The following is a 20,650-nucleotide window of genomic DNA, read 5'->3' on the forward strand; positions in this document are numbered from 1 at the left end:
GCACTTGAACCCTCAGCTACTCGTTAGACTTGGTGCACTCCCAAGCCCAGGTTTCCCTGACAAGCTGGGCTAACATGACAAAATGCCCTCCTGAACCATCCGCTCCACAGAGCCTTAGCCGGGTAGGGCTACTGCGCAGCCGCAGACCGCTTAGAGAGGAAGGGGCGTGGTCCTGAGCGGAAGAGCAAGGCCTCGGAATGGAAGTAGTCGGAACCCGAAGGCTCCCGGAACCCGGAACCAGTGAGAACGCAGGACTAGCCGGAGCCCGGAAGTGCGGACTCACGCTGCGGCTGTTCCGGAAGCTCAGGTCTAAGCATGGCTTTGGGAGGGAAGGAAACCAAGAGAAAGAAGGGCCAGGATCGGAGGTGAGTGATGCGCGGTGTTGGTGAAGGTGCCGGGTGGTGAGTGGCTCGCGGGTTGGCTGAGAATGTGCCTGTGTTTGCAGACAGAGCCCTGAAGATGGCGTGGGGAATGCGGCCGCCGACTACCTGGTGGGACAGGTTGCCGACAGCCTGCGGGGCGGCCAGCGCCCTCCTGGAGGCGGGACGGGGCGGCTGGCTGCTCTCTTCAGCACCGCGGAGCCACGCGCACCACCTGTGTTCGTGCCTGTGCCCCAGGTGAGTCTCCGGGCTGCGTCTTTAGTATCTTTTTAGAACTAGATTTAGAGGGTAACTCGCCTGACAGCAGTAGTTGTCAGATCCCGGAGCTGGGCAAACACTTCACCCTCAGCCCTATTTATTGATTGGCAGGGGCTCTTGTAGCCTAGTTAGGCCTCAAATTCTGTGATGTACCCGAGGATGATCTTAAACTTCTGGTCCTCCTCCTCCAGCTTCTTGAGTACCGAGATTACAAGTCTGCTCCATCGTATCATTTTGAGAAAAGGTCTCACTACTTGCCCGGGCTAGTGGTACACACCGAGGCGTAGATGCCATACTTCTGTCTCTCAGCCTTCCACTGAAGAGCTGGTATCACAGGAGTGCCTGGCCAAACCCCTCAAATCTGGTTTCATGACTACTGTCAGAATCCTCTGCCTCTCTCTTTAATCAGCGAGGGAGAAGACGTGTCGATTTAGAAAGACACCACAGTAGAGTTTGACATAAGTATGACTTTAAACTTTTGAAAGGAAACATCTAAAAAAAGAAAACGTGATGACGAAGAAGAAGATACATCACAGATTAAAAAGCCAGCTTTGCAAAAACCTGCAAAAAAAGTGAAAGCGAAGAAACTCTCTGATGCAGACAAGAGACTGGCAAACAGGTTGGTGAAAAATCAGTGTTCATCTTAATTTTTTTTCTCATTGCATATTTCTAAAATTAAGAAAAATAGATAAAGTGTCGTAGTCTACAGAGTTAAAAATAAAAAAAACACATTTATCCAAAGTGAGCAGTTAAGTTAGAAAAGCCTCTAGGTCTTTCACATTACTTTCCACAGCTGCCTCTAGTTATTTCTGGGCCTTCCTTGTTAGGTCCTTACCCCATCACTCCTCCCTGCAAGGAAGTAGCCCTGTGGTTTATGTCAGCAGTGTTTCAGTATGTCTGTCAAACATGATATGATTTTTCACTTGGAAAACAAACTTTCCTCATTAACTTAATTTAAAAAAAAAAAAAAGAATATTTGAGTTAGTATCCAAACAGCTACACCATTACCACTTTCCTCATTCTTTTTGGGGAGGTGGAGGGGGCAGGGGTTTCTTACATCTCAGGTAGTCCTTGAACTCATTATGTAACCTGAGCTGTACTTTAGCTCCTGACCATCCCACCCCAGTTTCCCAAGTTTGGATTATAGTCATGTGACACAAAGCCTTGGACTTGAATTCCTTTCCACTCCTTCAAACCTATTTTCACATTTTTTTAACCCTCTTTCAGAAAATTTTTAATAGTTTTTATTATGTTTATTGTATGTATGTGTGTTGATGCACCCATGCCATGGTGGCATGTGGAAGTCATGCATATTCCGAGGACTGCTAGTTGCTAACTACCAACTCGAAGGTGGTAAATTATGTGAGCGGTATTTCTGCTCTACTCTGTTGTTTTCTCTCCAAATTAAGGTGAACACCTTTTCTTTAGATTGCTCTTAGGAAAGAGTTCATGTTTGTCATCTTCTCTCCACTGTTCTTTGTGGGCACTGCCCTGTATGTCTGCCTTGATCTCTAGACCTTTTCAGTCTTGACTGGCACCATCTGCACCTGTATATCCCTTGTTTCCCTAAAGGTGAGGTTAGGGATGTAGTTCAGTTGGTTGCGTGTTTGCCTAGCACACAGAAGGCCCTAGGTTCAGTCCCTAGCTGTTGCCTAAACCATGTGTGGTAACACATACTTGGGGTCCCAGCACTTGAGAGCTTTAAGCAGTAGGAACAGAAATTCAGAGCTATTCTAGGCTGTATAGTGAGTTTGAGGAAGGCCTAGGCTGCATGAAACCCTTTCTTACAACAAAACAGCAAAAAGAAGGCTTCAAACTGAAACCCTCCTGCATTACTGATGCTTCACTTCTAGTTAGTTGTGTAAACCAGCGCTGTTCCTCTCCATGTGTAGCTCCTAGTGGTTAAGCCCTGAAGCTCTTGGTTTGTTTTGTTTTGTTACTGGAAAGAACAGTCTTACTATTTCTGTAAGCCAGTCTGTTACACCTAAGCTTAAGATCCTCCTTCTGTAGCTTCTGAGTCATTGAGCTAGTACTGTTCTTTAATTCTCTTTAGTTTTCTCTTTAGTTTGTCTTCTTTCCATCTCCATCCTTGCTCTGGCTGGCCTCCTTTTTCCTAGGTGTCATGACACTATCTTTCCTATTTGCTCCTAAACACCTTGTTTTCTTTCTGTCTTTTCTGTTTCACGATTGACTTGGGCCTGCCTGTCTGTATATGTTCCTGTGTATCTGACTTTCTGCCTGCCCTTCTCCCTTCCCCCCTCCTCCCCTCCCTCCCTGTCTGCCTGACCTTCTCCCTCCCCCTTCTCTCCTTCCCTCCCTCCCTCCCTGCCTGCCTGCCTGCCTCCCTTCCCCCTCCTTCTCTTCCTGTAGTGCTGGACATTGAACAAACAAAAACACATGCTAGGCAAAGTGCTTTGCTGAGATGTGTCTCTGGTCTTAGGTTAATTTTTGAAGTATAACCCTAGTACCCAGGTATGTGTCACTCTGCCCAAGTGATGTTTTTGGGTAGTTGGTCAGGGATAGTTTCCTGTCTTCCAAAGGATAAAGTCAAGTGGTTTTGCATTACATGCTCACCAGGACTGTCGGGTCCTGCCAACCTGTCTGGTCTGTACCGGAGAGGGCGAGTGTGGATTGAGGAAAGAAACAGGCTAGAGGCAGAAGATAAAGTTGGGAAGGCATCCAGTGAATACTGGGATCCTAAGTTTGTTGCTCAAAATTCTTATATACCCCAACCAAATTGGGGGTGGGTAGGGGGAGGCAAAAGACTTCTTTACTATGGTACAGGGAACAAACAGATATAATTACTTCCTTATTTCTCAAAATAACTAATAACTACACTTTAGATCAAACCTCTTATTATCTGGCCTTGAGGATTAAGACATTTAATTAACTACACCTTAAATCAATTATTCTGTTATCTACGTTAAGATTTTCAGTGACCACACTAAAGGCCAAACATCCTTTAGTAGCCTTACCTTAGACCTTTCGGTCTTAGGCCTTCAATCTTGAAAGAGCACGGATAGGTTGAAACTCCCTGACCTTCTGTGGGCCCCTTCATCCCTTTTTCTTGCCAGGTGCATTAGACATTGAAGTGAACAGAATGTTAGACTTGGGCTCTTGATGGAATTTTTGATCTGATGTATATACATATAATAATTACATTTATTAAAGACTGGTAAAAACTGCTTCCTTCTTTGAGAAGCCTTTCTTGGTCTTCTGTTTCTCTTACAGTCCTGTTACAGGTATTTAGCTGTTGCCTGTGATAATTGCTTGCCTTTCTAGTGCGCTGCTGAAAAGCTTTTAAGTAGCACCCTGGGAGCCCAGCAAGTGTCCACTGGTGAACGAGGCACTGCATGGCTCCTGTTGCCCATTCTTTTCTCTCAACTTAAGATCCCTCTTGTCAGTGTGACATCAGACCTTATTGTCTGAATGCACTGGTAGTCTGTTGTAAATCCATTTCAGAACTTACTTTAGTATGCAGTCCTTCATCTAGACAGAACTCATAAAAGCAAGGACTGATTTTCTCAATGGACTGGATCCTGTTTTCAGAGTGTTTGGTGGGCATATCAACCTTTCTAGATTCTGAGAGAATGTTGCAATCTCTCAGTTCAAAGGCAGAGAATGATAAATTAGGCATCAGTCGAGTGTAAAGTGAACCTCGAAGAGCTTTAAGTGGACTGGTTTTTCTTTAGAAATTTTTATGCAGCTACTATTGCCTGGTTCTTTAGTATGTCTTCAAATATTGGATTTTCCTATCAGTTACCTTTTTAAGAATAATGCTGCTTTGACACTTGTGGTAAGTTTATGCATGCTAAGCATTATTTTGGGAAGCAGAAACCTGCAGGAGATGTTTGCACTGAGAAGTTAGGATTAGCTTTGACAAGTGTTGTTTTGTTTGTTGGTTTTTTTTTTTTTTTTTTTGACTCTTTGATTATTCTTTTAAAAACTAGGGAAAGTGCTCTAGCAAATGCTGATCTAGAAGAAGAGATTCATCAGCAACAGGGGCAGGAAAGGAGAAAGTCTCAGTCTCATGGTAAAGCAGCAGGTGGAGAGGCACTTGGTGTTGCCCTCAGCCTTGATGGGGACCAAAGAACAAAAGTTCCACTCAACCCTGAAGAAGAGCGGTTGAAAAATGAGAGGACTGTGTTTGTTGGCAATTTGCCTGTCACATGTAATAAGAAGGTGAGTGGGATGGGTAGTATAAACCTGGAGAAGTTATTGACTAAGATTGCTTTTTTTATTGAGCTAATAGTTGATAACTCATTGCAGTAGCTTCAGTGTGCTTTCTAATCACCATACCATAGATGGGTTCCAGTGCCAGCACCTCCCTGATTCTGTAGTCACAGTTTCAGTGCAGGCTGTGTGTTTGTGTATTTGTGTGTGGTGCTGGGGCTTGGCTCCCACCCCTAATTTCAGCTTCTGAAGGTCATGTTTGAAACAGCAGTGCCTTTTTCTGGCTCCCCCCTCCCTTCGGCTTCCTTCCTGTGTATTTCTCTCTCTTCTTCAGTATTCTATCTGGAACACATGAGAAGGTGCCTAATACATGGTGTGGGCTCAATGAATATTTGTTGTATGGAAGAATGAGCACGTTCTGCAGCGTTCATTAAAGCCATTCCTTTTGCCTTCTGTGTACATGTGATTGGTAGTCGCTGCATGAGCAGTTCTCAGGCCCAGATCCTGCTCATCTTTGGAAGGATAGGTTTATATTCTTCTTCCTTAGAAACAAAGCAACCTTATTTTGTCCCCTAGTGTTTGATTTGTAAAAATATCATGTGCTGTCCTTTTTAAAAAATCTTTTTAGATTTGTTTTATGTGTATGAATATTTTGCCTTCACATATGTATGTGTACTACACATGTGCCTGTTACCTGTGGAGGTCATAAGAAGGCATTGGATTCCCTGGAAGTGGAGTAACAGATGATTGTGAGCTACCATTTGGGTGTTGGGGACCAAACCCAGGTCCTCTGCAAGAGTAACAAGTGCTCTTAACTACTGAGTACTCTTCTCTAGTCCTCCTTTTATTTTTGAGACAAGACCTTGTTACGTCTTTATTGTGGCCTCTAGCTCATGGCAATCCTTCTGCCTCTACCTCCCAAGTATGAGAATGAAATACCATGTTCAGGTGTTTTTGACAGTTTGGTATGGATCTCATATGAATTATCTTATGTATCCTAGCCTAGCCTTGAGATCTCAATCAACTTGCCTCGGCCTCCTGTTCATATTTTTCTGTTGGTTATGATCTTTCTTTTAGGTCTTAATAACTTAGAGGAGAAGAGTGTGCTATTATGGTGCTCTGTAAAAATATCCATACATAAATAGCTTTTTAATTAGAATTAGTTGTGGAAATTATTCTCCTACCCCTCAAAAATGTAAGTTCTTCATATCTTGAGATAGTCAAAGACTAATGCCCCAAAATGACTAACTAGGATTCGCCTTACCATTGTGTCTGAGTTAAACAGCTAGAGAATTTCCCTGTGGGACAGCATCATTAAAAGGCAGGCTACAAGTCTAACCTCAATTTAAGTGTCTCACAGATTATAAACATTGAAACAAACACAACTAGCATGCAGGTCATGAATGAATGCTAATATGAACCTGAATTGTGTTTTTCTTCTTCCAAAGTTTCTGTAAAATCTTCTTGCCTATCCAATTGAATAGTCATTTGTTTTGTTTTGTCTTTTACATGCTCTTTGGTTTTTAGACACTGGATGTAAACATTAATCTTCTTGCCTCCACTTCGTGTTTCTAGTGCTAGTATAACAGGTGTATGATACTACAGTTGGTTCTGGAATGTTCTTAAAGTTAGCAGTGAAGGGTGCTTAAACCATTTCCATTATTCCTTTTGTGACACAGATGTTCAGGGTATTAGCTAACTTGTATGTGTATATTGTTTATTTTAGAAGCTGAAGTCATTTTTAAAAGAATATGGACAGATAGAATCCGTACGATTTCGTTCTGTGGTAAGTGTCCTCTCCCCTGAAAAATGCATGTCACTGTGCTTTATCTGTAAATCAACCCTGCTGGCCTCTTGGTGTCTAGTGTCCACTGCTGAGTCTGCACTGGGTAGGTATCTGCATGAGTTCACACAGTAAGGTGATATCTGTCACCAAGGCTAACTCTAGGGTTTGGTGGTCAGGCAGATGATTGTATCTGCTGTCAGAGTAGGCAGAAATGTTGCTCCTCACCAAGCAGCCTCTCTCAAGTTGCAGGCAGCCTGACTTGTATTGTGTAGGCAGAATTTTTTGTCAGGACTGCCATACTCGATGACCACACTGATACTTATTAATTATAAATGCTCAGCCTGTAGTGTAGACTTAATACTAGCCCTTACAACTTAAATTAACCCATATTTCTTATCTGCTCTGCCATGTGGTGGTACCTTTTTTCAGCATGACATGTTCATCTTGCATCTCTCTGGTGTCCTGGTGACTCCCTTAACTCCGCAGTGGTGTCTTTCTCACGCTGCTTTTCTTAAAGTACAACACCAGCATCCTCTCAATTTGGTTCTCCTGACTAACCTCTTTTTGCCTGTCTATTGGCCAGTCATCTTTATTAATCCAATCAGAAGGTGCCTTGGCAAAGAGTCATCTTCAGTCTGTAAAAAGATTATTCTGTAACAGTGTGGTGTGCAGGGGATGAGTGTGATTGTTGAAGGCATTGCTTAGGCACTTGCAGAAGTGATTGGTATCTAGTTTCACCCTCAGCCAATTATGCTGATGTTCTCAGAAGATGAAATACACATTAAAGTATATGTTTGTTTGTTTTGAGACAGTCTTACTACATGGCCCCTACTGTCTTGATACTCACTAAAACATCAGGCTGTTCTAGAATTCACAGAAATCTACCAGCTTCTGCCTCCTGAGTGCTGGAATTAGAGGTGTGCATCCTCACACCCAGCAGTATGTATGTTTTTGAACATTATTTTCAGTGTAATTAACATGTACAGGTAGTGCTTACCTTGTTTCTAATTGCTCTTACATGATTCTCAAAGGGCTTCTCAGAGAATGCTTGCCTAGCATTTGTAGTTGTTCAGTCTCCACACCATTAAGGTATGGGCTGGATGGTTTTGTTGCTGCTGCCTTGTGCGTTCTAGGATGCCTTGCCCTGTCCCTGGATTACCCACTTAACTGCCTGCAGTCTTTTCCCATCTAACAAAGGTGTCCCTCAAGGTTGCCAAAGTGTCCCAAGGGAAAAACTCCTCTGCTTCTTTAAAAGCATACATTTTTGCCAGGAGGTGATGGTACACACATTCAGAAGGCAGTGGCAGGCTGATCTCTGTGAGTTCAAGGGCAGCCTGATCTTCAAATTGAGTTCCAGGGCAGTCTTTATCTTAAAAAAAAAAAGTAGACATTTTTCTAAGATTTTGACAGTTGACAAGTTCATTTTCTTACTATTACCACTTATTTCATCTGCTCTCTGAGCTTCATTTCCCAATGTGAAGCTCTTACCTGACCCACTTACTGGGGTGCCTTGGCCACACCTTAGTTACGGGATGCCTGTGGTTACCTCCTGTAACATGAATTAATAAAGGACCCAGACTGCGAATATTCTCACTGTTCTGATTCATTGATAATCAGGGCGGGCTAGACATTCGCTATAGTAAGGCCATGCATGTGTCCCCGGGCCTAGTTCTTTACCTAGGTCTGGTTTTCTAAGTGCTGGTGACAAGCCTGGAAAAGAAATAATAAATGACCCAGAGATTGATATTGGGGTTCAAACTTCAAGCTGAATATCAGAAAAGTAAAGCAGCTGGCCACTAGCTTCTTACCTCTCCCTCAGGCTAAAAGGGCTGATCCTGTCTCCACCAAGCCTCAGACTGTAACCTCTCTTCAGTGTGACTGGACAATGAATTCTTTACTGAGACCTTGCTTCTTTCTTATATACTTCCCTAATGTTGGGATTAAAGATGTGAGCTATAATTCTCTTTTAGAATGATTCATTCTTGTGTAGATCTGTGTGGCCTTGGATTCACAGAGATCCATCTACTTCTTAATTCTTAGTCCTAAAATTAAAGGTGTCTACCACCACCTCCTAGCTTCTGGCTGCTGGGATTAAAGGTGTGTATCACTACTGCCTCATCTCTGTAGCTTAAGGCTGACTTTGCTTTTATGAATCCTCAGTCAAGCTTTAATAAATCATAAATAATATATCACTACAACTCCTTTCAAGATTCCTTTGGATCACTTGGCCTATTACTTGCTCTACTTGCTTTTCAAAATGGTGTAGGTGGAGTTTTCCTGTCCCAGCAGCTCTTTTGAAATTACCTCACAGAGACTTAGTATGACTTGTTACTAGCTAACTCTCTTACATTTAAATTAATCCATTCCTATTAATCTATGTATTGCTGTGTGGCTTGTGGCATTACCTGTCTGCTAGCATCTCTTGCTCCTTTGGTGACTGACTGGTATATCTGACTCTTCCCTTCTTTCTCCCTGTATTTGTTTGATCATACTGCCTATATGGTTTTGGGTGGCTATTAGCCAATCAGATTTTATTAGCCAATGAGAGTAATACATATTCATAGTGTAGAAAGGATTGTCCCACAGCACATGGGGTTTTCCCTAATTGAGTTATTCCTTTCTTTTCTTCTTGGCCTATGTCTATTCTTGGCTTCTTTTTAAAATGTTTATTTTTATTAAGAATCTCTTTTTAAGATTTATTTTTATGTGTATGAGTGGGTGTTTTGCCTTCAATAATGACTGTGTCATATGCATGCAGTGCTGTTAGATGCCAGAAGAGGGCACCAGAGCTCCTTGAACTGACTGGAGTTGTAGGCAGTTGTGAGCTCGTGTTGGTTTTGGGAGACCAGCCTGGGTCCTCTAGAAAAGTACTGAGTGTTCTTTGCTGCTGAGCCATCTCTGCAGCCGTTTTATTTCCTCTTGTTAGGACAGATGACTGCTGTGCTTTCTCCCTCCAATCTCCTTTTCTTTATACAGCACCCCTGGGCTACGGCATGTGTAGGGGCTCTGTGAGCTCCTCAGCCTATCTTTTCAGTCCAGCACTTACTGTCCTGAACTGAAGCTACTTGTTAGCCTGTGTGACCCCTCCTGTAGCTGCTTCTTTGTCACTGTGCTGCTGGTGTACTGTGCCCTTGGTTCCACAGAACTAAGATCAAGCTCATCTTCAACGACAACACTGAGTCCATGGCTAACCTGGGCTACAAAGACCCTGTCTAAAACAAATAAAGACTCCATGAATTTTGGGGCCCACTGGATATAATCTCTTAGGTGCAAAGAAAATCACATAACCAATTTAGAAGTTTTAAATTACATGGAATGAAAAGTATGGTTTAGTTTATAAATGTTGCTCCCCCCCACACACACATTTCCTTTATAAAACTGTTTTGTGTGTTTCCTGACTCTTCATTGTCTTGGAGTTACCTTGTAGTTTGAGCACCCATTGCCTGTACTTGTACTTATGCCTGTGTTGTTTGAGAGTGGCTACAGAGTGTGATGTTGTCTGTGGAGTTCCTTTATCTTAATCCTCATGGTGTCCTCTTCCTGTCCCCCCTCCCCGCCCCTCCTTCTACTTTGAGGTAGGACTTCCTGTAGCATTGACCTCAAACTTATTGTAGCTGAGGGTAATTTTACATTTCTCATCTTGTCTGGAGTGCTGGGATTATAGGTTTGTAAATATGTGCCACAACTCCTGACTCATAAGCATTAGGATAGTTATTTCTGATTCTATTTCCCTAAAGTGTTTTGAGTTACATGTGGCTGGAATATTTTGGCTTTAGCTAAAATGTAACTTACATGGCTGGGATGTAGCAGAGGGGAGACCACGTGATGACATACGTGAAGCCCTGAAATTAGTCTCCAGCGCAGAAAAAAGGGGAAGATTAAAAATGCTAACCAACTTGAAAAAATACCCCAAATTCAGATTTTTGATGGGTTTTTTTTTTTCTTTTCTTTTTAAAAGATGCCAGCAGAGGGAACACTAACCAAAAAGTTGGCTGCAATAAAGTAAGTTTATAATTAGATTATTTTCCTTTTTCAAAGCATCCTAATGTTCTATGAGGTCTACCCTGATTTATGTAAGTTTACAATCTTGTGGTCATAAATAACTGGAATGAATGTTCTTATATCTGGGTAATTTTGTGCATGTTCTGATTTTTCTGTAGGATGAACTTGTAAGGCAACTTTGCATTTAAAATTTTGACTGCTATCCCACAGAGTTAGTCACTGTTTATAGTCATACATTTTATAAAGAGTAGATGTTAATTTTATAAAAATTGTGGTTTTGACTTTTTGGTCAAGGGCAGCTTAGAACGTGAAAGTGGTCTTTGTGGTTAAGGTGAATGAGCATCCACCTGTATGCAGGGAGCATTCCTTTGTCTTTTAATCTTATTGGTTGCTGGGTTTTGCTCTTTTTTGACTTTTGAGTTACTTTTTTTTTTTTTTAATTGCTTGATAGGGCCAGCTATTTGTGATAGAAGTCACAAATGTTTTGTTTCATTTACTTTGGTGTGGGGGGCCATGTGAGGAATCTTATGGGAAACTTTATGCTTAGGTTTGTTTTTGCTTTTGTTTCTTCTTTGGTTAAAAGTGTAATATACCTTCAGTAAAATTGAACATTTGAGATGTATAACTTTAGGGCTCTTTTTTGCTATTCTGGGGGTTGAACTCGGGACTTTGTACATGCTAGGTGACTATTCTGCCAGTGAACTACACAAGCCATGCTTTGTTTGGTTTGGTCTTATTATGCAGATCTGCTTGTCTGTGCCTCCTAAGTGCTGAGATTAAAGGCATGTACTACCATGCCCAGCCAATCCTTACATTTTTGAGGTAGTATCTTGCTGTGTAGCTCAGTAGGCATGGAACTCCTTATTCTTCTGCCTTTCTTTCCTAAGTGCTGAGTGTATAGGGAAACATCTCAATATCTAAGTACCTTTAGGACTGTTGACGTTTGGGCTCTGGTGAAAACATTGCCACAGTCTTCATCCTGAATGCCTCCTTAGCCCAGTCTCCTTCTGTGTCCTTGCAGTGTCGCTCCACCTCTGTCCCTAGGCAGCCAGTTGCTTACCTACTTTGTCTGTCTCAGAGTGTACTAGTGTGTTATGTAAGCAGACTCCCCTTACTTCATGGATGCTTTGCTTTCTTGATTCTGGGGATGGGATGTGGGGCCTTGTTTATGCTAAGCATACACACTACCTCTGAGCACACCAGCCCACTCTATTTTCTAGTCTGACTTTCCTCAGCATGGATTTGAGATCTGTGCTGTGTGGACCAGTGTTCTGTTCTTTGTCAGTAGTGTTTCTTTGTGTGGGAAATTAGCATTGAGTTTGGTTATTCACTAGCCTTCAACATTTAGATGATTTCAGTTTTTACCTTTCATGCTAAAGGGCTAAAACCATTTGTATGCAGTTACTTCTGACAAAGTCCCTGAGGTAGAATGACAGCACCTTGTATAGTCAGTGTGTTTTAGCTTCTTAAAAAATAGTCACCCACCACCCCATCACTGTTGCATGGCTTTATATTCTACCAGTGGGAGGTAAGAACACCAGATGTGCCTGTCCTCCCCAATACTGGGTGCTGCCAGTCACTCATTGTTAGCCTTTCTAAAGGTTACTGGCTGTGCTTTTGTATTTTTCACATAGGTTAAGATAGCAAGTATCTTTTCATGTGCTTTCTGGGTATTTACATGTTTGGTCAAGTATTGTAAAACCTTCACCTGTTTACTACTGTCCTTTTCTGTTTTTGAGGGAGAAACAGGCAGATGGGGTGGGGGAGAGTTATATATTCTGCATGCAAAAGCTTTGTCCTTTTTTTTTAATATATATAATATTTGTTTATTTCAATTTGAGACAGGCTTGGTTTACCTGTCAATCCCACTTCCCTCACCCTCCCCTCCTCCCCTGCCCCCCCCCACTCCCATTCTATCCCCTTTCTGCTCTCCAGGGAGGGTGAGGCCTTCCATAGGGAAATATTCAAAGTCTGTCATATCATATGGAGCAGGGCCTAGGCCCTCCCCTGTGTGTCTAAGCTGAGAGAGTATCCTTCTTTGTGGGATGGGCTCCCAAAGTCCATTTGTATACTAGGAATAAATACTGATCCACTACCAGAGGCCCCATAGACTCATCAGTTCTAACTAACACCCATGTTCAGGGGATTTGGATTGGTCCTATGATGGTTTCACAGCTATCAGACCGGGGTCCATGAGCTCCCTCTTGTTCAGGTCAGCTGTTTCTGTGGGTTTTCCCAGCCTGGTCTTTTTTTTTTCCAATGGAGTCTCACTAGGTATACCACATCGAAGTGAGATCCTATGCACAGCAGTAGTAGATGCTTAATACAAAACAAACTCAGTGGTATTTTTCAAAGTGGATTTTGTGGGGTTTTTTGTCTTTTTTTTTAACTCAGTGTTTTGTTTGGGTGTTTTTTTTTTTTTTTTTACTTTCCTGGTCTTTTACTTATATATTATACTTTCTGCACATTTCTCACATTTTCTTTTTTTCTGTTTTTATTTTTTTTATTTTGTCTGTTTTTTAAAGTGAGAAAAGGCATGGAGTTGGATGGGTGAAGAGGATCTGGGAAAAGATAAGGGAGGGAAAACTGATCAGATTACATTGTATGAAAAATGATTTTTTGTTTGTTTGGGCTTTGTTTTTATCATTTATTTATTTGCTGGGCTTTTTTTTTTTTTTTTTTTAATCATTTATTTATTTGTTGGTTTTTTTGAGACAGGGTTTCTCTGTAGCTTTGGAGGCTGTCCTGGTAATTGCTCTGTAAACCAGGCTGGCCTTGAACTCACAGATACCCCTTTTCAGCCTCCCCAGTGCTCAGATTAAAGGTGTATGCTACCACACCCAGCTTGAAAAATAATTTATTTTTTTCAACAACAAAAGAAAATACTTAGGATGGTATTCTGGGATGCAGCATGTTCATGTGTATGCCTGGCACTGCTGAGTGCTCATTTGTGTGTGGGCCCTTTAATTACTTCAGCACCAGGTTGACTTCTCTAGGCAAGGACCAGTGAACATTACTACATCTATTTTACTGTTTTGTCTAAGATTTATATACTTTTATTACTTTTATTTTTTATGCAATTGTGGTTTACCTGTGTATATATGTGTGTGTTTAGTGTCCAAGGAGGCCAGAAAAGGATGTCACATCCCTGGAATGGGAGTTACAGATGCTTGTGTTTTGAGCTGCCTTGTGGGTTTCCATCAAGAGCAACAAGTGCTCTTAACCATTGAGCCATCTATCTGTTCAGCCCCAGTCTATCTTACCATTAATATTAATTACTATTTCTACTGAATCACCTCCATATTATTATTACCCTTTTGTAAGTATAGGCCTTAGGCAGCAGCACCAGCCATAATTCTTAACAGTAAAAAGCTAGCTTAGGGAAATGGCTCAGTCAGTTAATTGGTTGCTTTGCAGGCATGAGGACCTAAGCTTGATTCCTAGATGGCTTGTAAACAAGACAAAACCTGGGCATAGTGGTTGGCACACTTGTAATCTCTGTGCTGGAGAGGTGAGACAGGTAGATCCTTGGTACCCAGTGGCCAGGCACTCTAGCCTGTGTGGTGAGACCTAGGCCAATGAGAAACCCTCTCTCAAAAATTTAGGTAGTGCCAGAAATGGCTCAGCAAGGAAAAGTGCCTGCTTCCAAGCTCAGTGACCTTGGTTCAATTCCTGGAACCCACATATTGGAAGGAAAGGGTTAATTTCTGTGAGTTGTCTGTCCCCTGCTTGCACATGAGTGTGGGTGTCCCCCTTACCTACAACTAAATAAACAAATACTTTAAAATATACACAAAAAAGGTAGACAGTACTTGAGGGATGACAGATGAGGTTGACTTTGGCCTCCACACATACATGCACATATATATGTGTAAGCACACTCACATATAAATGAAGAGCAGCTATAACATGCCTTTCTGAGAAAGAATATAACACTTACGGTGGTCCTGACAATGGACCCATGTAGCAAGTATACAAGGTACAGAAGACAAAAGTGCATGGCATACTGCTTTCTTGCAGCCACCAAATTCAGGCTGTTGCAGATAATGCAGGTCAAACAAGAGACAGACTGAAGGACAATGGACAAGTAAAAGTGTAATGTATAGGAGTAGATAGGGCTAGAGGGCTGTATTGGAAAAGGGAAGCAGTCCATATGGAAGTAGAGATGGGGATGACCATCAGAACGATGGATGGGCTCCTGGGGGTTGGTAGTGGCTGCCAAGGCTTTGGCTCCTATGTGCAGAGCTGTTTTGGATGTTCACTTTCTAGGTGTGTATCTTGCAGTGAAAAAGAACAGTTTTGCTAGTTATAGAGTTGGAGCCAGGATGACATTTCTAATCCTTCTTTTGTTCTAGTTGACACATGTGGGTGTCTTATTCTTAACATTCCTTCACAGTGATGACTCCCAAGAAAATGTGGGCTTCTTGTTCTTTTTGCTATCTTTATATATCTGCTCTTTTTCAAATTAATGGATTTCTACTTGAAAATATGGAACTTCCACTCTTCAAGTCTTATCAGGTTTTTCTTGTTGTTGTTTTTGTTTTTTGAGACAGGATTTCTCTGTGTAGCTTTGAAGCCTATCCTGGAACTTGATCTGTAGACCAGGCTGGCCTTGAACTCACACAGATCCACCTGCTTCTGCCTCCTGAGTGCTGGGATTAAAGGCCTGTGCCATGAACACCCGGTTTCTTATCATGTATTGATTGCAGATACAAAACTAGATTTTTCTCTTGAGTTTAATGTTAGCAAGTTTTACGTGATCTTTATCCCTTCTGTTTTCTCTGTAGACGTAAATTCCATCCCGACCAGAAAAGCATCAATGCATACGTAGTGTTTAAGGATGAGAGTGCTGCTACAAGAGCACTGCAAAGGTAACCCTGCCTGGGGTTGAACGCGCTGTTGTCCTTTGTCCTCTAGAGATGGGTTACTATTTGGTTTCATTACAGCAAATATTTCCGTAAGTAAGTGCTCATTTTCAACAGCCATTCCCCTCTTGTCTTTATGATTAGAAATGGGGCCCAGATTGAAGAAGGATTTCGTATTCGAGTTGATCTTGCATCTGAAACCACCTCTGTAAGTAGAATGTGATTTGTTTAAGAATCTTAACTAGGTAGCTAGATATGGTAGCTCATACCTGTACTCCCTGCATTAGGAGGGTGACACAGAAGCAGCAACAGTAATTACAGGCCCACCTGGGTGACAGTGTTTCAAAGAAATAAAAAAGAAAACAAGACAACAAGCAGAGCTTATCATGTGCCTTGTGGAAAGGTGGAACCAGTGTTGTAAGCAGGAGGGAAATGGGAGAAAGAAACCTTTGTTCTTTAGGGACACAGGATTTCTGCCCAGAGAGTCACTAGACTCAGGTGAACAATACCTTCACAAACAGGTCACTTTCCATTTGAAGACACTCTCCCATGACAAGGTGTTTAGAGAAAGTAAGAGGTCATGGGATCCAGCACTATTTTAACAGGCTATACAGTCAGGAAAGTTGTTGTCCATGTTAGGCTGTTGGCTTATGCCTGTGGCAGTCTGGGTTTGCAGAGGCAAGAGAATCACATGTTGTTGGACCACACTGGGCTGTACAGTAAGGCCCTGTCTCAGAAACCAAAAGCAAATTGTTATTTGTTAGAGGTAAGGAGCAGTTTGAAGACTCTGTGTACTTGATGTGTGCTGGAGACACATGGGGACAGGCTGTGTTGGGAGTGGTCTTTGTGGGGATGCCGAGCGGCCCCAAGTCCATACCTGAGTGGGGGAGAGTGGATGAGGGAAACTATAGATAATAAAGAGAGAGAGGCAGAATAAATGTCAGGAGGGCAGATCAGTCAATACTGAAATGCCACGAGTTTATTTTTCGCCACTCATATATACCATAACCAAAAAGGGGAACACAGTATCATGTGTATGGAATAGACTTCTTTACTCATTCTAAGGATTAACCACACATTAGCTCTAAATTTCTTGTTCCCTAGCTTTGAGGTCAAGTATGTAGCCACACCTCAGATCAAGGTCTGTTATTATTTAAACTAAGACATCCTTCTGTAGCCACACCTTTGACCTTTAGGTCTTGTGACTTGCTGACAGCTTTGAACTCTGTCCTTGTGCCAAGATGGAGTACAGCCACCTACAAGGCTGTGGCTCTGTCTTATGGTAAATGCTGTCATAAGCACAGCGTGTTTTGTCCACTCAGAATGGTGTACCTGGGAACAGGCCAATAAGAAAAGACAAGGACCGTGTGCAGGAGAATAGATGTCATATGAGTCTTAAAGGATTGACCTGGGAGCATCGTTTTTTCTAAGCGCAATGGCAAGGTCTGTGAAATGGAGGTGCTGGGGATGAAACCCTAACTTGGCCAGGGAATGGCAAGAGCTTTGTGTGGTTAATGGGTGTATGGGAATGAGAGTGTTATTGGGTAGATAGGTTAACAGGCAAACCATGAAACCCTTCTTTGCCTCACTTCATGCAAAGTCTGGTTCTTGTCCAAGAGCAAATTCTAAGTTTCAGTACTATAGCAATGTGACCAGATTGCATATGACAGCTGTGTTTTCAGACATTGAAGGATTGTAGAGTTAGCTCTAACAGTGTGCATCTCTTAGTGTCAGGGTTACTCTGTTAAAAGAGAACTGTCAGAGCAAAACCTCTAGCTGGACTGGAGATAGATACCATGGAGGGTCAACAAGCTCTGGTGCATTGACCATATCTGTTAATAAAATCAACTGCACACAACCACAAGTTTGTTTTTGTGACTTAAGCATTTAAGCTATTATAGCAAGATGAGAAGTTGCAGTGGAGATCCTGTTACCCTTAGATTCTTTAAGTGTTTTTCAATCTTCCTAATGCTTTGGCTAGCCCTTTAATACAATTCTTCATGTTGCGGTAACCCCCAACCATAAAATTATTTCATTGCTACTTCATAACTGTAATTTTGCTACTGTTATGAATTGTAGTATAAATATCGTGTTTTCTGATGGTCTTAGGTGACCCCTGTGAAAGAAAGGGTCATCTGATTACTTAAGGGGTCACAACTCACAGGTTGAGAACCACACTGCTTTAGAGCCTAACGTGTTTGCTGATTGGCCTCTCACAGGTAAAACTTTAGAATATCACATCGTCCCTGTGCTTCCCTGTGAGTGCTGCTGTGAATGAAGTCACTCCTCCAATGCTAGCACTAACTTACTATGCAGAAGGAAGAGCAAAGCAGACATAGGCAGGTATATGATCAAGCCAGGAAGTGCAGGAAGTGCAGGACACAGCCAGTGGAGGGATATATGCAGTGGGTGGGGTGCAGGGTAATTTTCTGTTTTCTAACACTGGTTTATTCATCTTTGTTTTGTTTTGGTTTTTTCCAGAGAGACAAGAGATCTGTATTTGTGGGCAATCTCCCTTACAGTAAGTCTATTTAAACAAATAAAAGTATAGCTGTTGTTATTACATGACAAAGAAGGAGCAGAACTTAGTTCATTGGCCAGGGGGTTGACCTACCACATATGAGTACAGTAACAACAAAAGAAACTTAAGTAATTCTGGTGTCATGGCCTAGTACATACCTTTATTCCCAGCTATTTAGGCCTAGGCAGATGATTGAATAGTGAAGGGCAATTTAGTAGCTGCCTCAGAGGAAAATTTAGAAAGAACCGGAGTTGTTGCTCAGTGGCAGAGTACCTCCCTGGCATTTGTGAGGCGATGAGTTCAATCCCCTTACTACCAAAACCCACACAAACAAAACTTGAGTAATTTAATATTTGCTTATGACCAGCTTTTTTGTTTTGGTTTTTTTTTATCGAGACAGTTTGGTTGTATAACAGATCTGGCTGTCCTGGAACTCTGTAGACCAGGCTGGCCTCAAACTCTCAGATCCGCCTGCCTCTGCCTCATGAGTGCTGGGATTAAAGGCAAGCACCACCACTGCCCGGCACCTTATGAGCAGCTTTAAGAGGCATGCTATAGACAGTAAACGGGCTGGCTCCAAGGCCACAGAGAAACCCTGCCTTGAACAATCAAAAAAAAAAAAAAAAAAAAAAAAGCATGGGGCTTTGCTTACCTCAAAACATTATCAGACCTTTCCAGCTTTCTAAGAAGAGTCCACATAGTCACCTCACTTGCTTGAATTTGTTTGTAGAAGTTGAAGAGGCTGCTTTGGAGGAACACTTTCTGGACTGTGGAAACATTGTGGCAGTGAGGATCTTGAGAAATCCACAAACAGGAGTCGGCAGAGGGTTTGGCTATGTGCTCTTTGAGGTATGGGGGACAATTGCTCTGATGCTCTTGAAATGCCTGTCCGGTGGTTGTGAGTGCTGTCACCTTTCAGAGAGTGCTATTATTCGAATTCCCAGGTTCTGACTTGGGAAGCTAAATTCATCACCACCACAATAGAGTTGTAGCTACATCTGTCCCAAACAAAACATATTGTAGTTCCTTGTTTGTACATGCTAACAGTACTAAGTAACAACCTAGATGTTGGGTGTCAGAGGAACTAAAACCTCTAAATTTTGCCTTCTATAAGATGGAGCAAACATTTGACCATTAGAAGGAAATTTAGTCTCTATACAAGGTTACTTATATTGAGTTCAGTGTATTAATCAGTGTTTCTTAATATACTGAAGCAGGATATTGTGTATGTGAGTGTAGGTACTACACTTGCCAGAAATGTGGGATTTCCCTCTAGCTGGAGTTCCAGGTGGTTGTGAGCCACCTGGCATGGGTGCTGGGGTGAACTCCAATTTTCCTTAAGAGCAATATGTACTCTTAACTACTGAGTGAGACAGCTGTTCGGCGCATAGGCTCTTTGACTTGATAGGTATGGCCTGGGAGGTTTTAGAAGAGTCTCTGTGCTTGAGGTCTCTGTTGCTCTGTTGCACTGATTTGTTCCTCTGTCTGGATGTAACTCACCTCTTTAAGAAGCTTGTAGAGTTCTTTCAACATCTCAACATTCAAAATAATATTAATTATTCTGTGTTGGAATAGGAGTTTGGGGTATAGAACCTTCTAGGATCTTTAGTCCCACATCTTAGGGACTGTAGGAGAGTATCTTGCCTTCCATTTACAATAGAAATTTTACAGAAGGTTGGCTCATGAGCTGTTTTTTGTTTTAAAGAAACTGAGCATTTGCTGGGATAGTTTTAAGTGCTACCAGATAACCTTGAGTATGAGCAATAGGGTGTTTAAGGAGGGCTGCTAAAATCCTTAGGATTTGACCTCTAGGACAGAGAGGTCTTCTGTATGCAAGCTTGAAGATTGACATATACCATTGAATTCTGACTTTGCTGGTCTCATTACATACGAGTTTCTGGTAGAAATTAATGTTTCTATTATTATTATTACAGAATACAGATGCTGTTCATCTTGCCTTGAAGTTAAATAATTCTGAGCTAATGGGAAGAAAACTGAGAGTCATGCGTTCTATTAACAAAGAAAAACTAAAACAACATAATTCAAATCCAAGCTTGAAGAATGCCAGTAAACCTAAGCAAAAGCTTAATTTTACTTCCAAAGATTCAATACATTCCAAAAATACATTTATTGGCGAAAAGGCAATTCTCATGAAAAAGAAGAAAGGACAAAAGAAAAAAGTAAGAACAAAGAAGCCAAAAAAACAACAGAAATGACTGAAGCCACCTCCTTCCTTTCTGTGGTGAATACTTGCAACAAATGTCTGGATTTTGTATGGATTGTGTGAAAAATGTGGAGACTTCCACAGTGATTTGCGTTTCTGTTTGTTTGTATTTTTTTTGTGTGTGTTCATATTATATGTAAAGCTTCTTTGAAGCATTGTTCTTAGAAATGGATTTACAGAAAACTAATAAACATTAATACTGGTTGTGCTTAGACCAGGTGTTCACATGGTTACTGTGGGAATACTGATCCCAAATGTAGTCACGATCCCCAAGAAAGACTTGTCAGCTGTTTATAATAAACACCCATTCTTCACCACTCAGTTTTCTGTCTCTCAAACTTGTAGTAGAAATCTATATTTCTGTCTTACTCCATCCATCAAATAATTGCTAACAAATAAGAACACCAGGAGAAGTGTGACTGACTTCATTAATGTCCTTAA

The 20,650-nt window shown here is 41.7% G+C and overlaps 1 protein-coding gene and 1 non-coding gene across 2 annotated transcripts; both read left to right on the forward strand.

Annotated features, from left to right (window-relative positions):
* Positions 1 to 230: 230 nt before the first annotated feature.
* Positions 231 to 20,421, forward strand: Rbm34 (RNA binding motif protein 34). Its single transcript, XM_051201492.1, has 11 exons — positions 231 to 365; positions 446 to 617; positions 1,124 to 1,257; positions 4,589 to 4,820; positions 6,538 to 6,597; positions 10,556 to 10,599; positions 15,387 to 15,470; positions 15,609 to 15,672; positions 17,946 to 17,985; positions 18,716 to 18,834; positions 19,920 to 20,421. The coding sequence occupies exons 1-11, from the start codon at positions 316 to 318 to the stop codon at positions 20,199 to 20,201; spliced, it is 1,281 nt and encodes a 426-aa protein (XP_051057449.1). The 5' UTR covers positions 231 to 315; the 3' UTR covers positions 20,202 to 20,421.
* LOC127234781 (small nucleolar RNA SNORA72) lies at positions 8,176 to 8,307 on the forward strand. Its single transcript, XR_007835602.1, has one exon. It is a non-coding gene; the product is annotated as a small nucleolar RNA SNORA72 (small nucleolar RNA).
* Positions 20,422 to 20,650: the final 229 nt, after the last annotated feature.

The sequence above is a fragment of the Phodopus roborovskii genome, unplaced genomic scaffold, assembly GCF_943737965.1.
Source record: "Phodopus roborovskii unplaced genomic scaffold, PHOROB, whole genome shotgun sequence".
In the NCBI taxonomy this organism is placed as follows: Eukaryota; Metazoa; Chordata; class Mammalia; order Rodentia; family Cricetidae; genus Phodopus; species Phodopus roborovskii.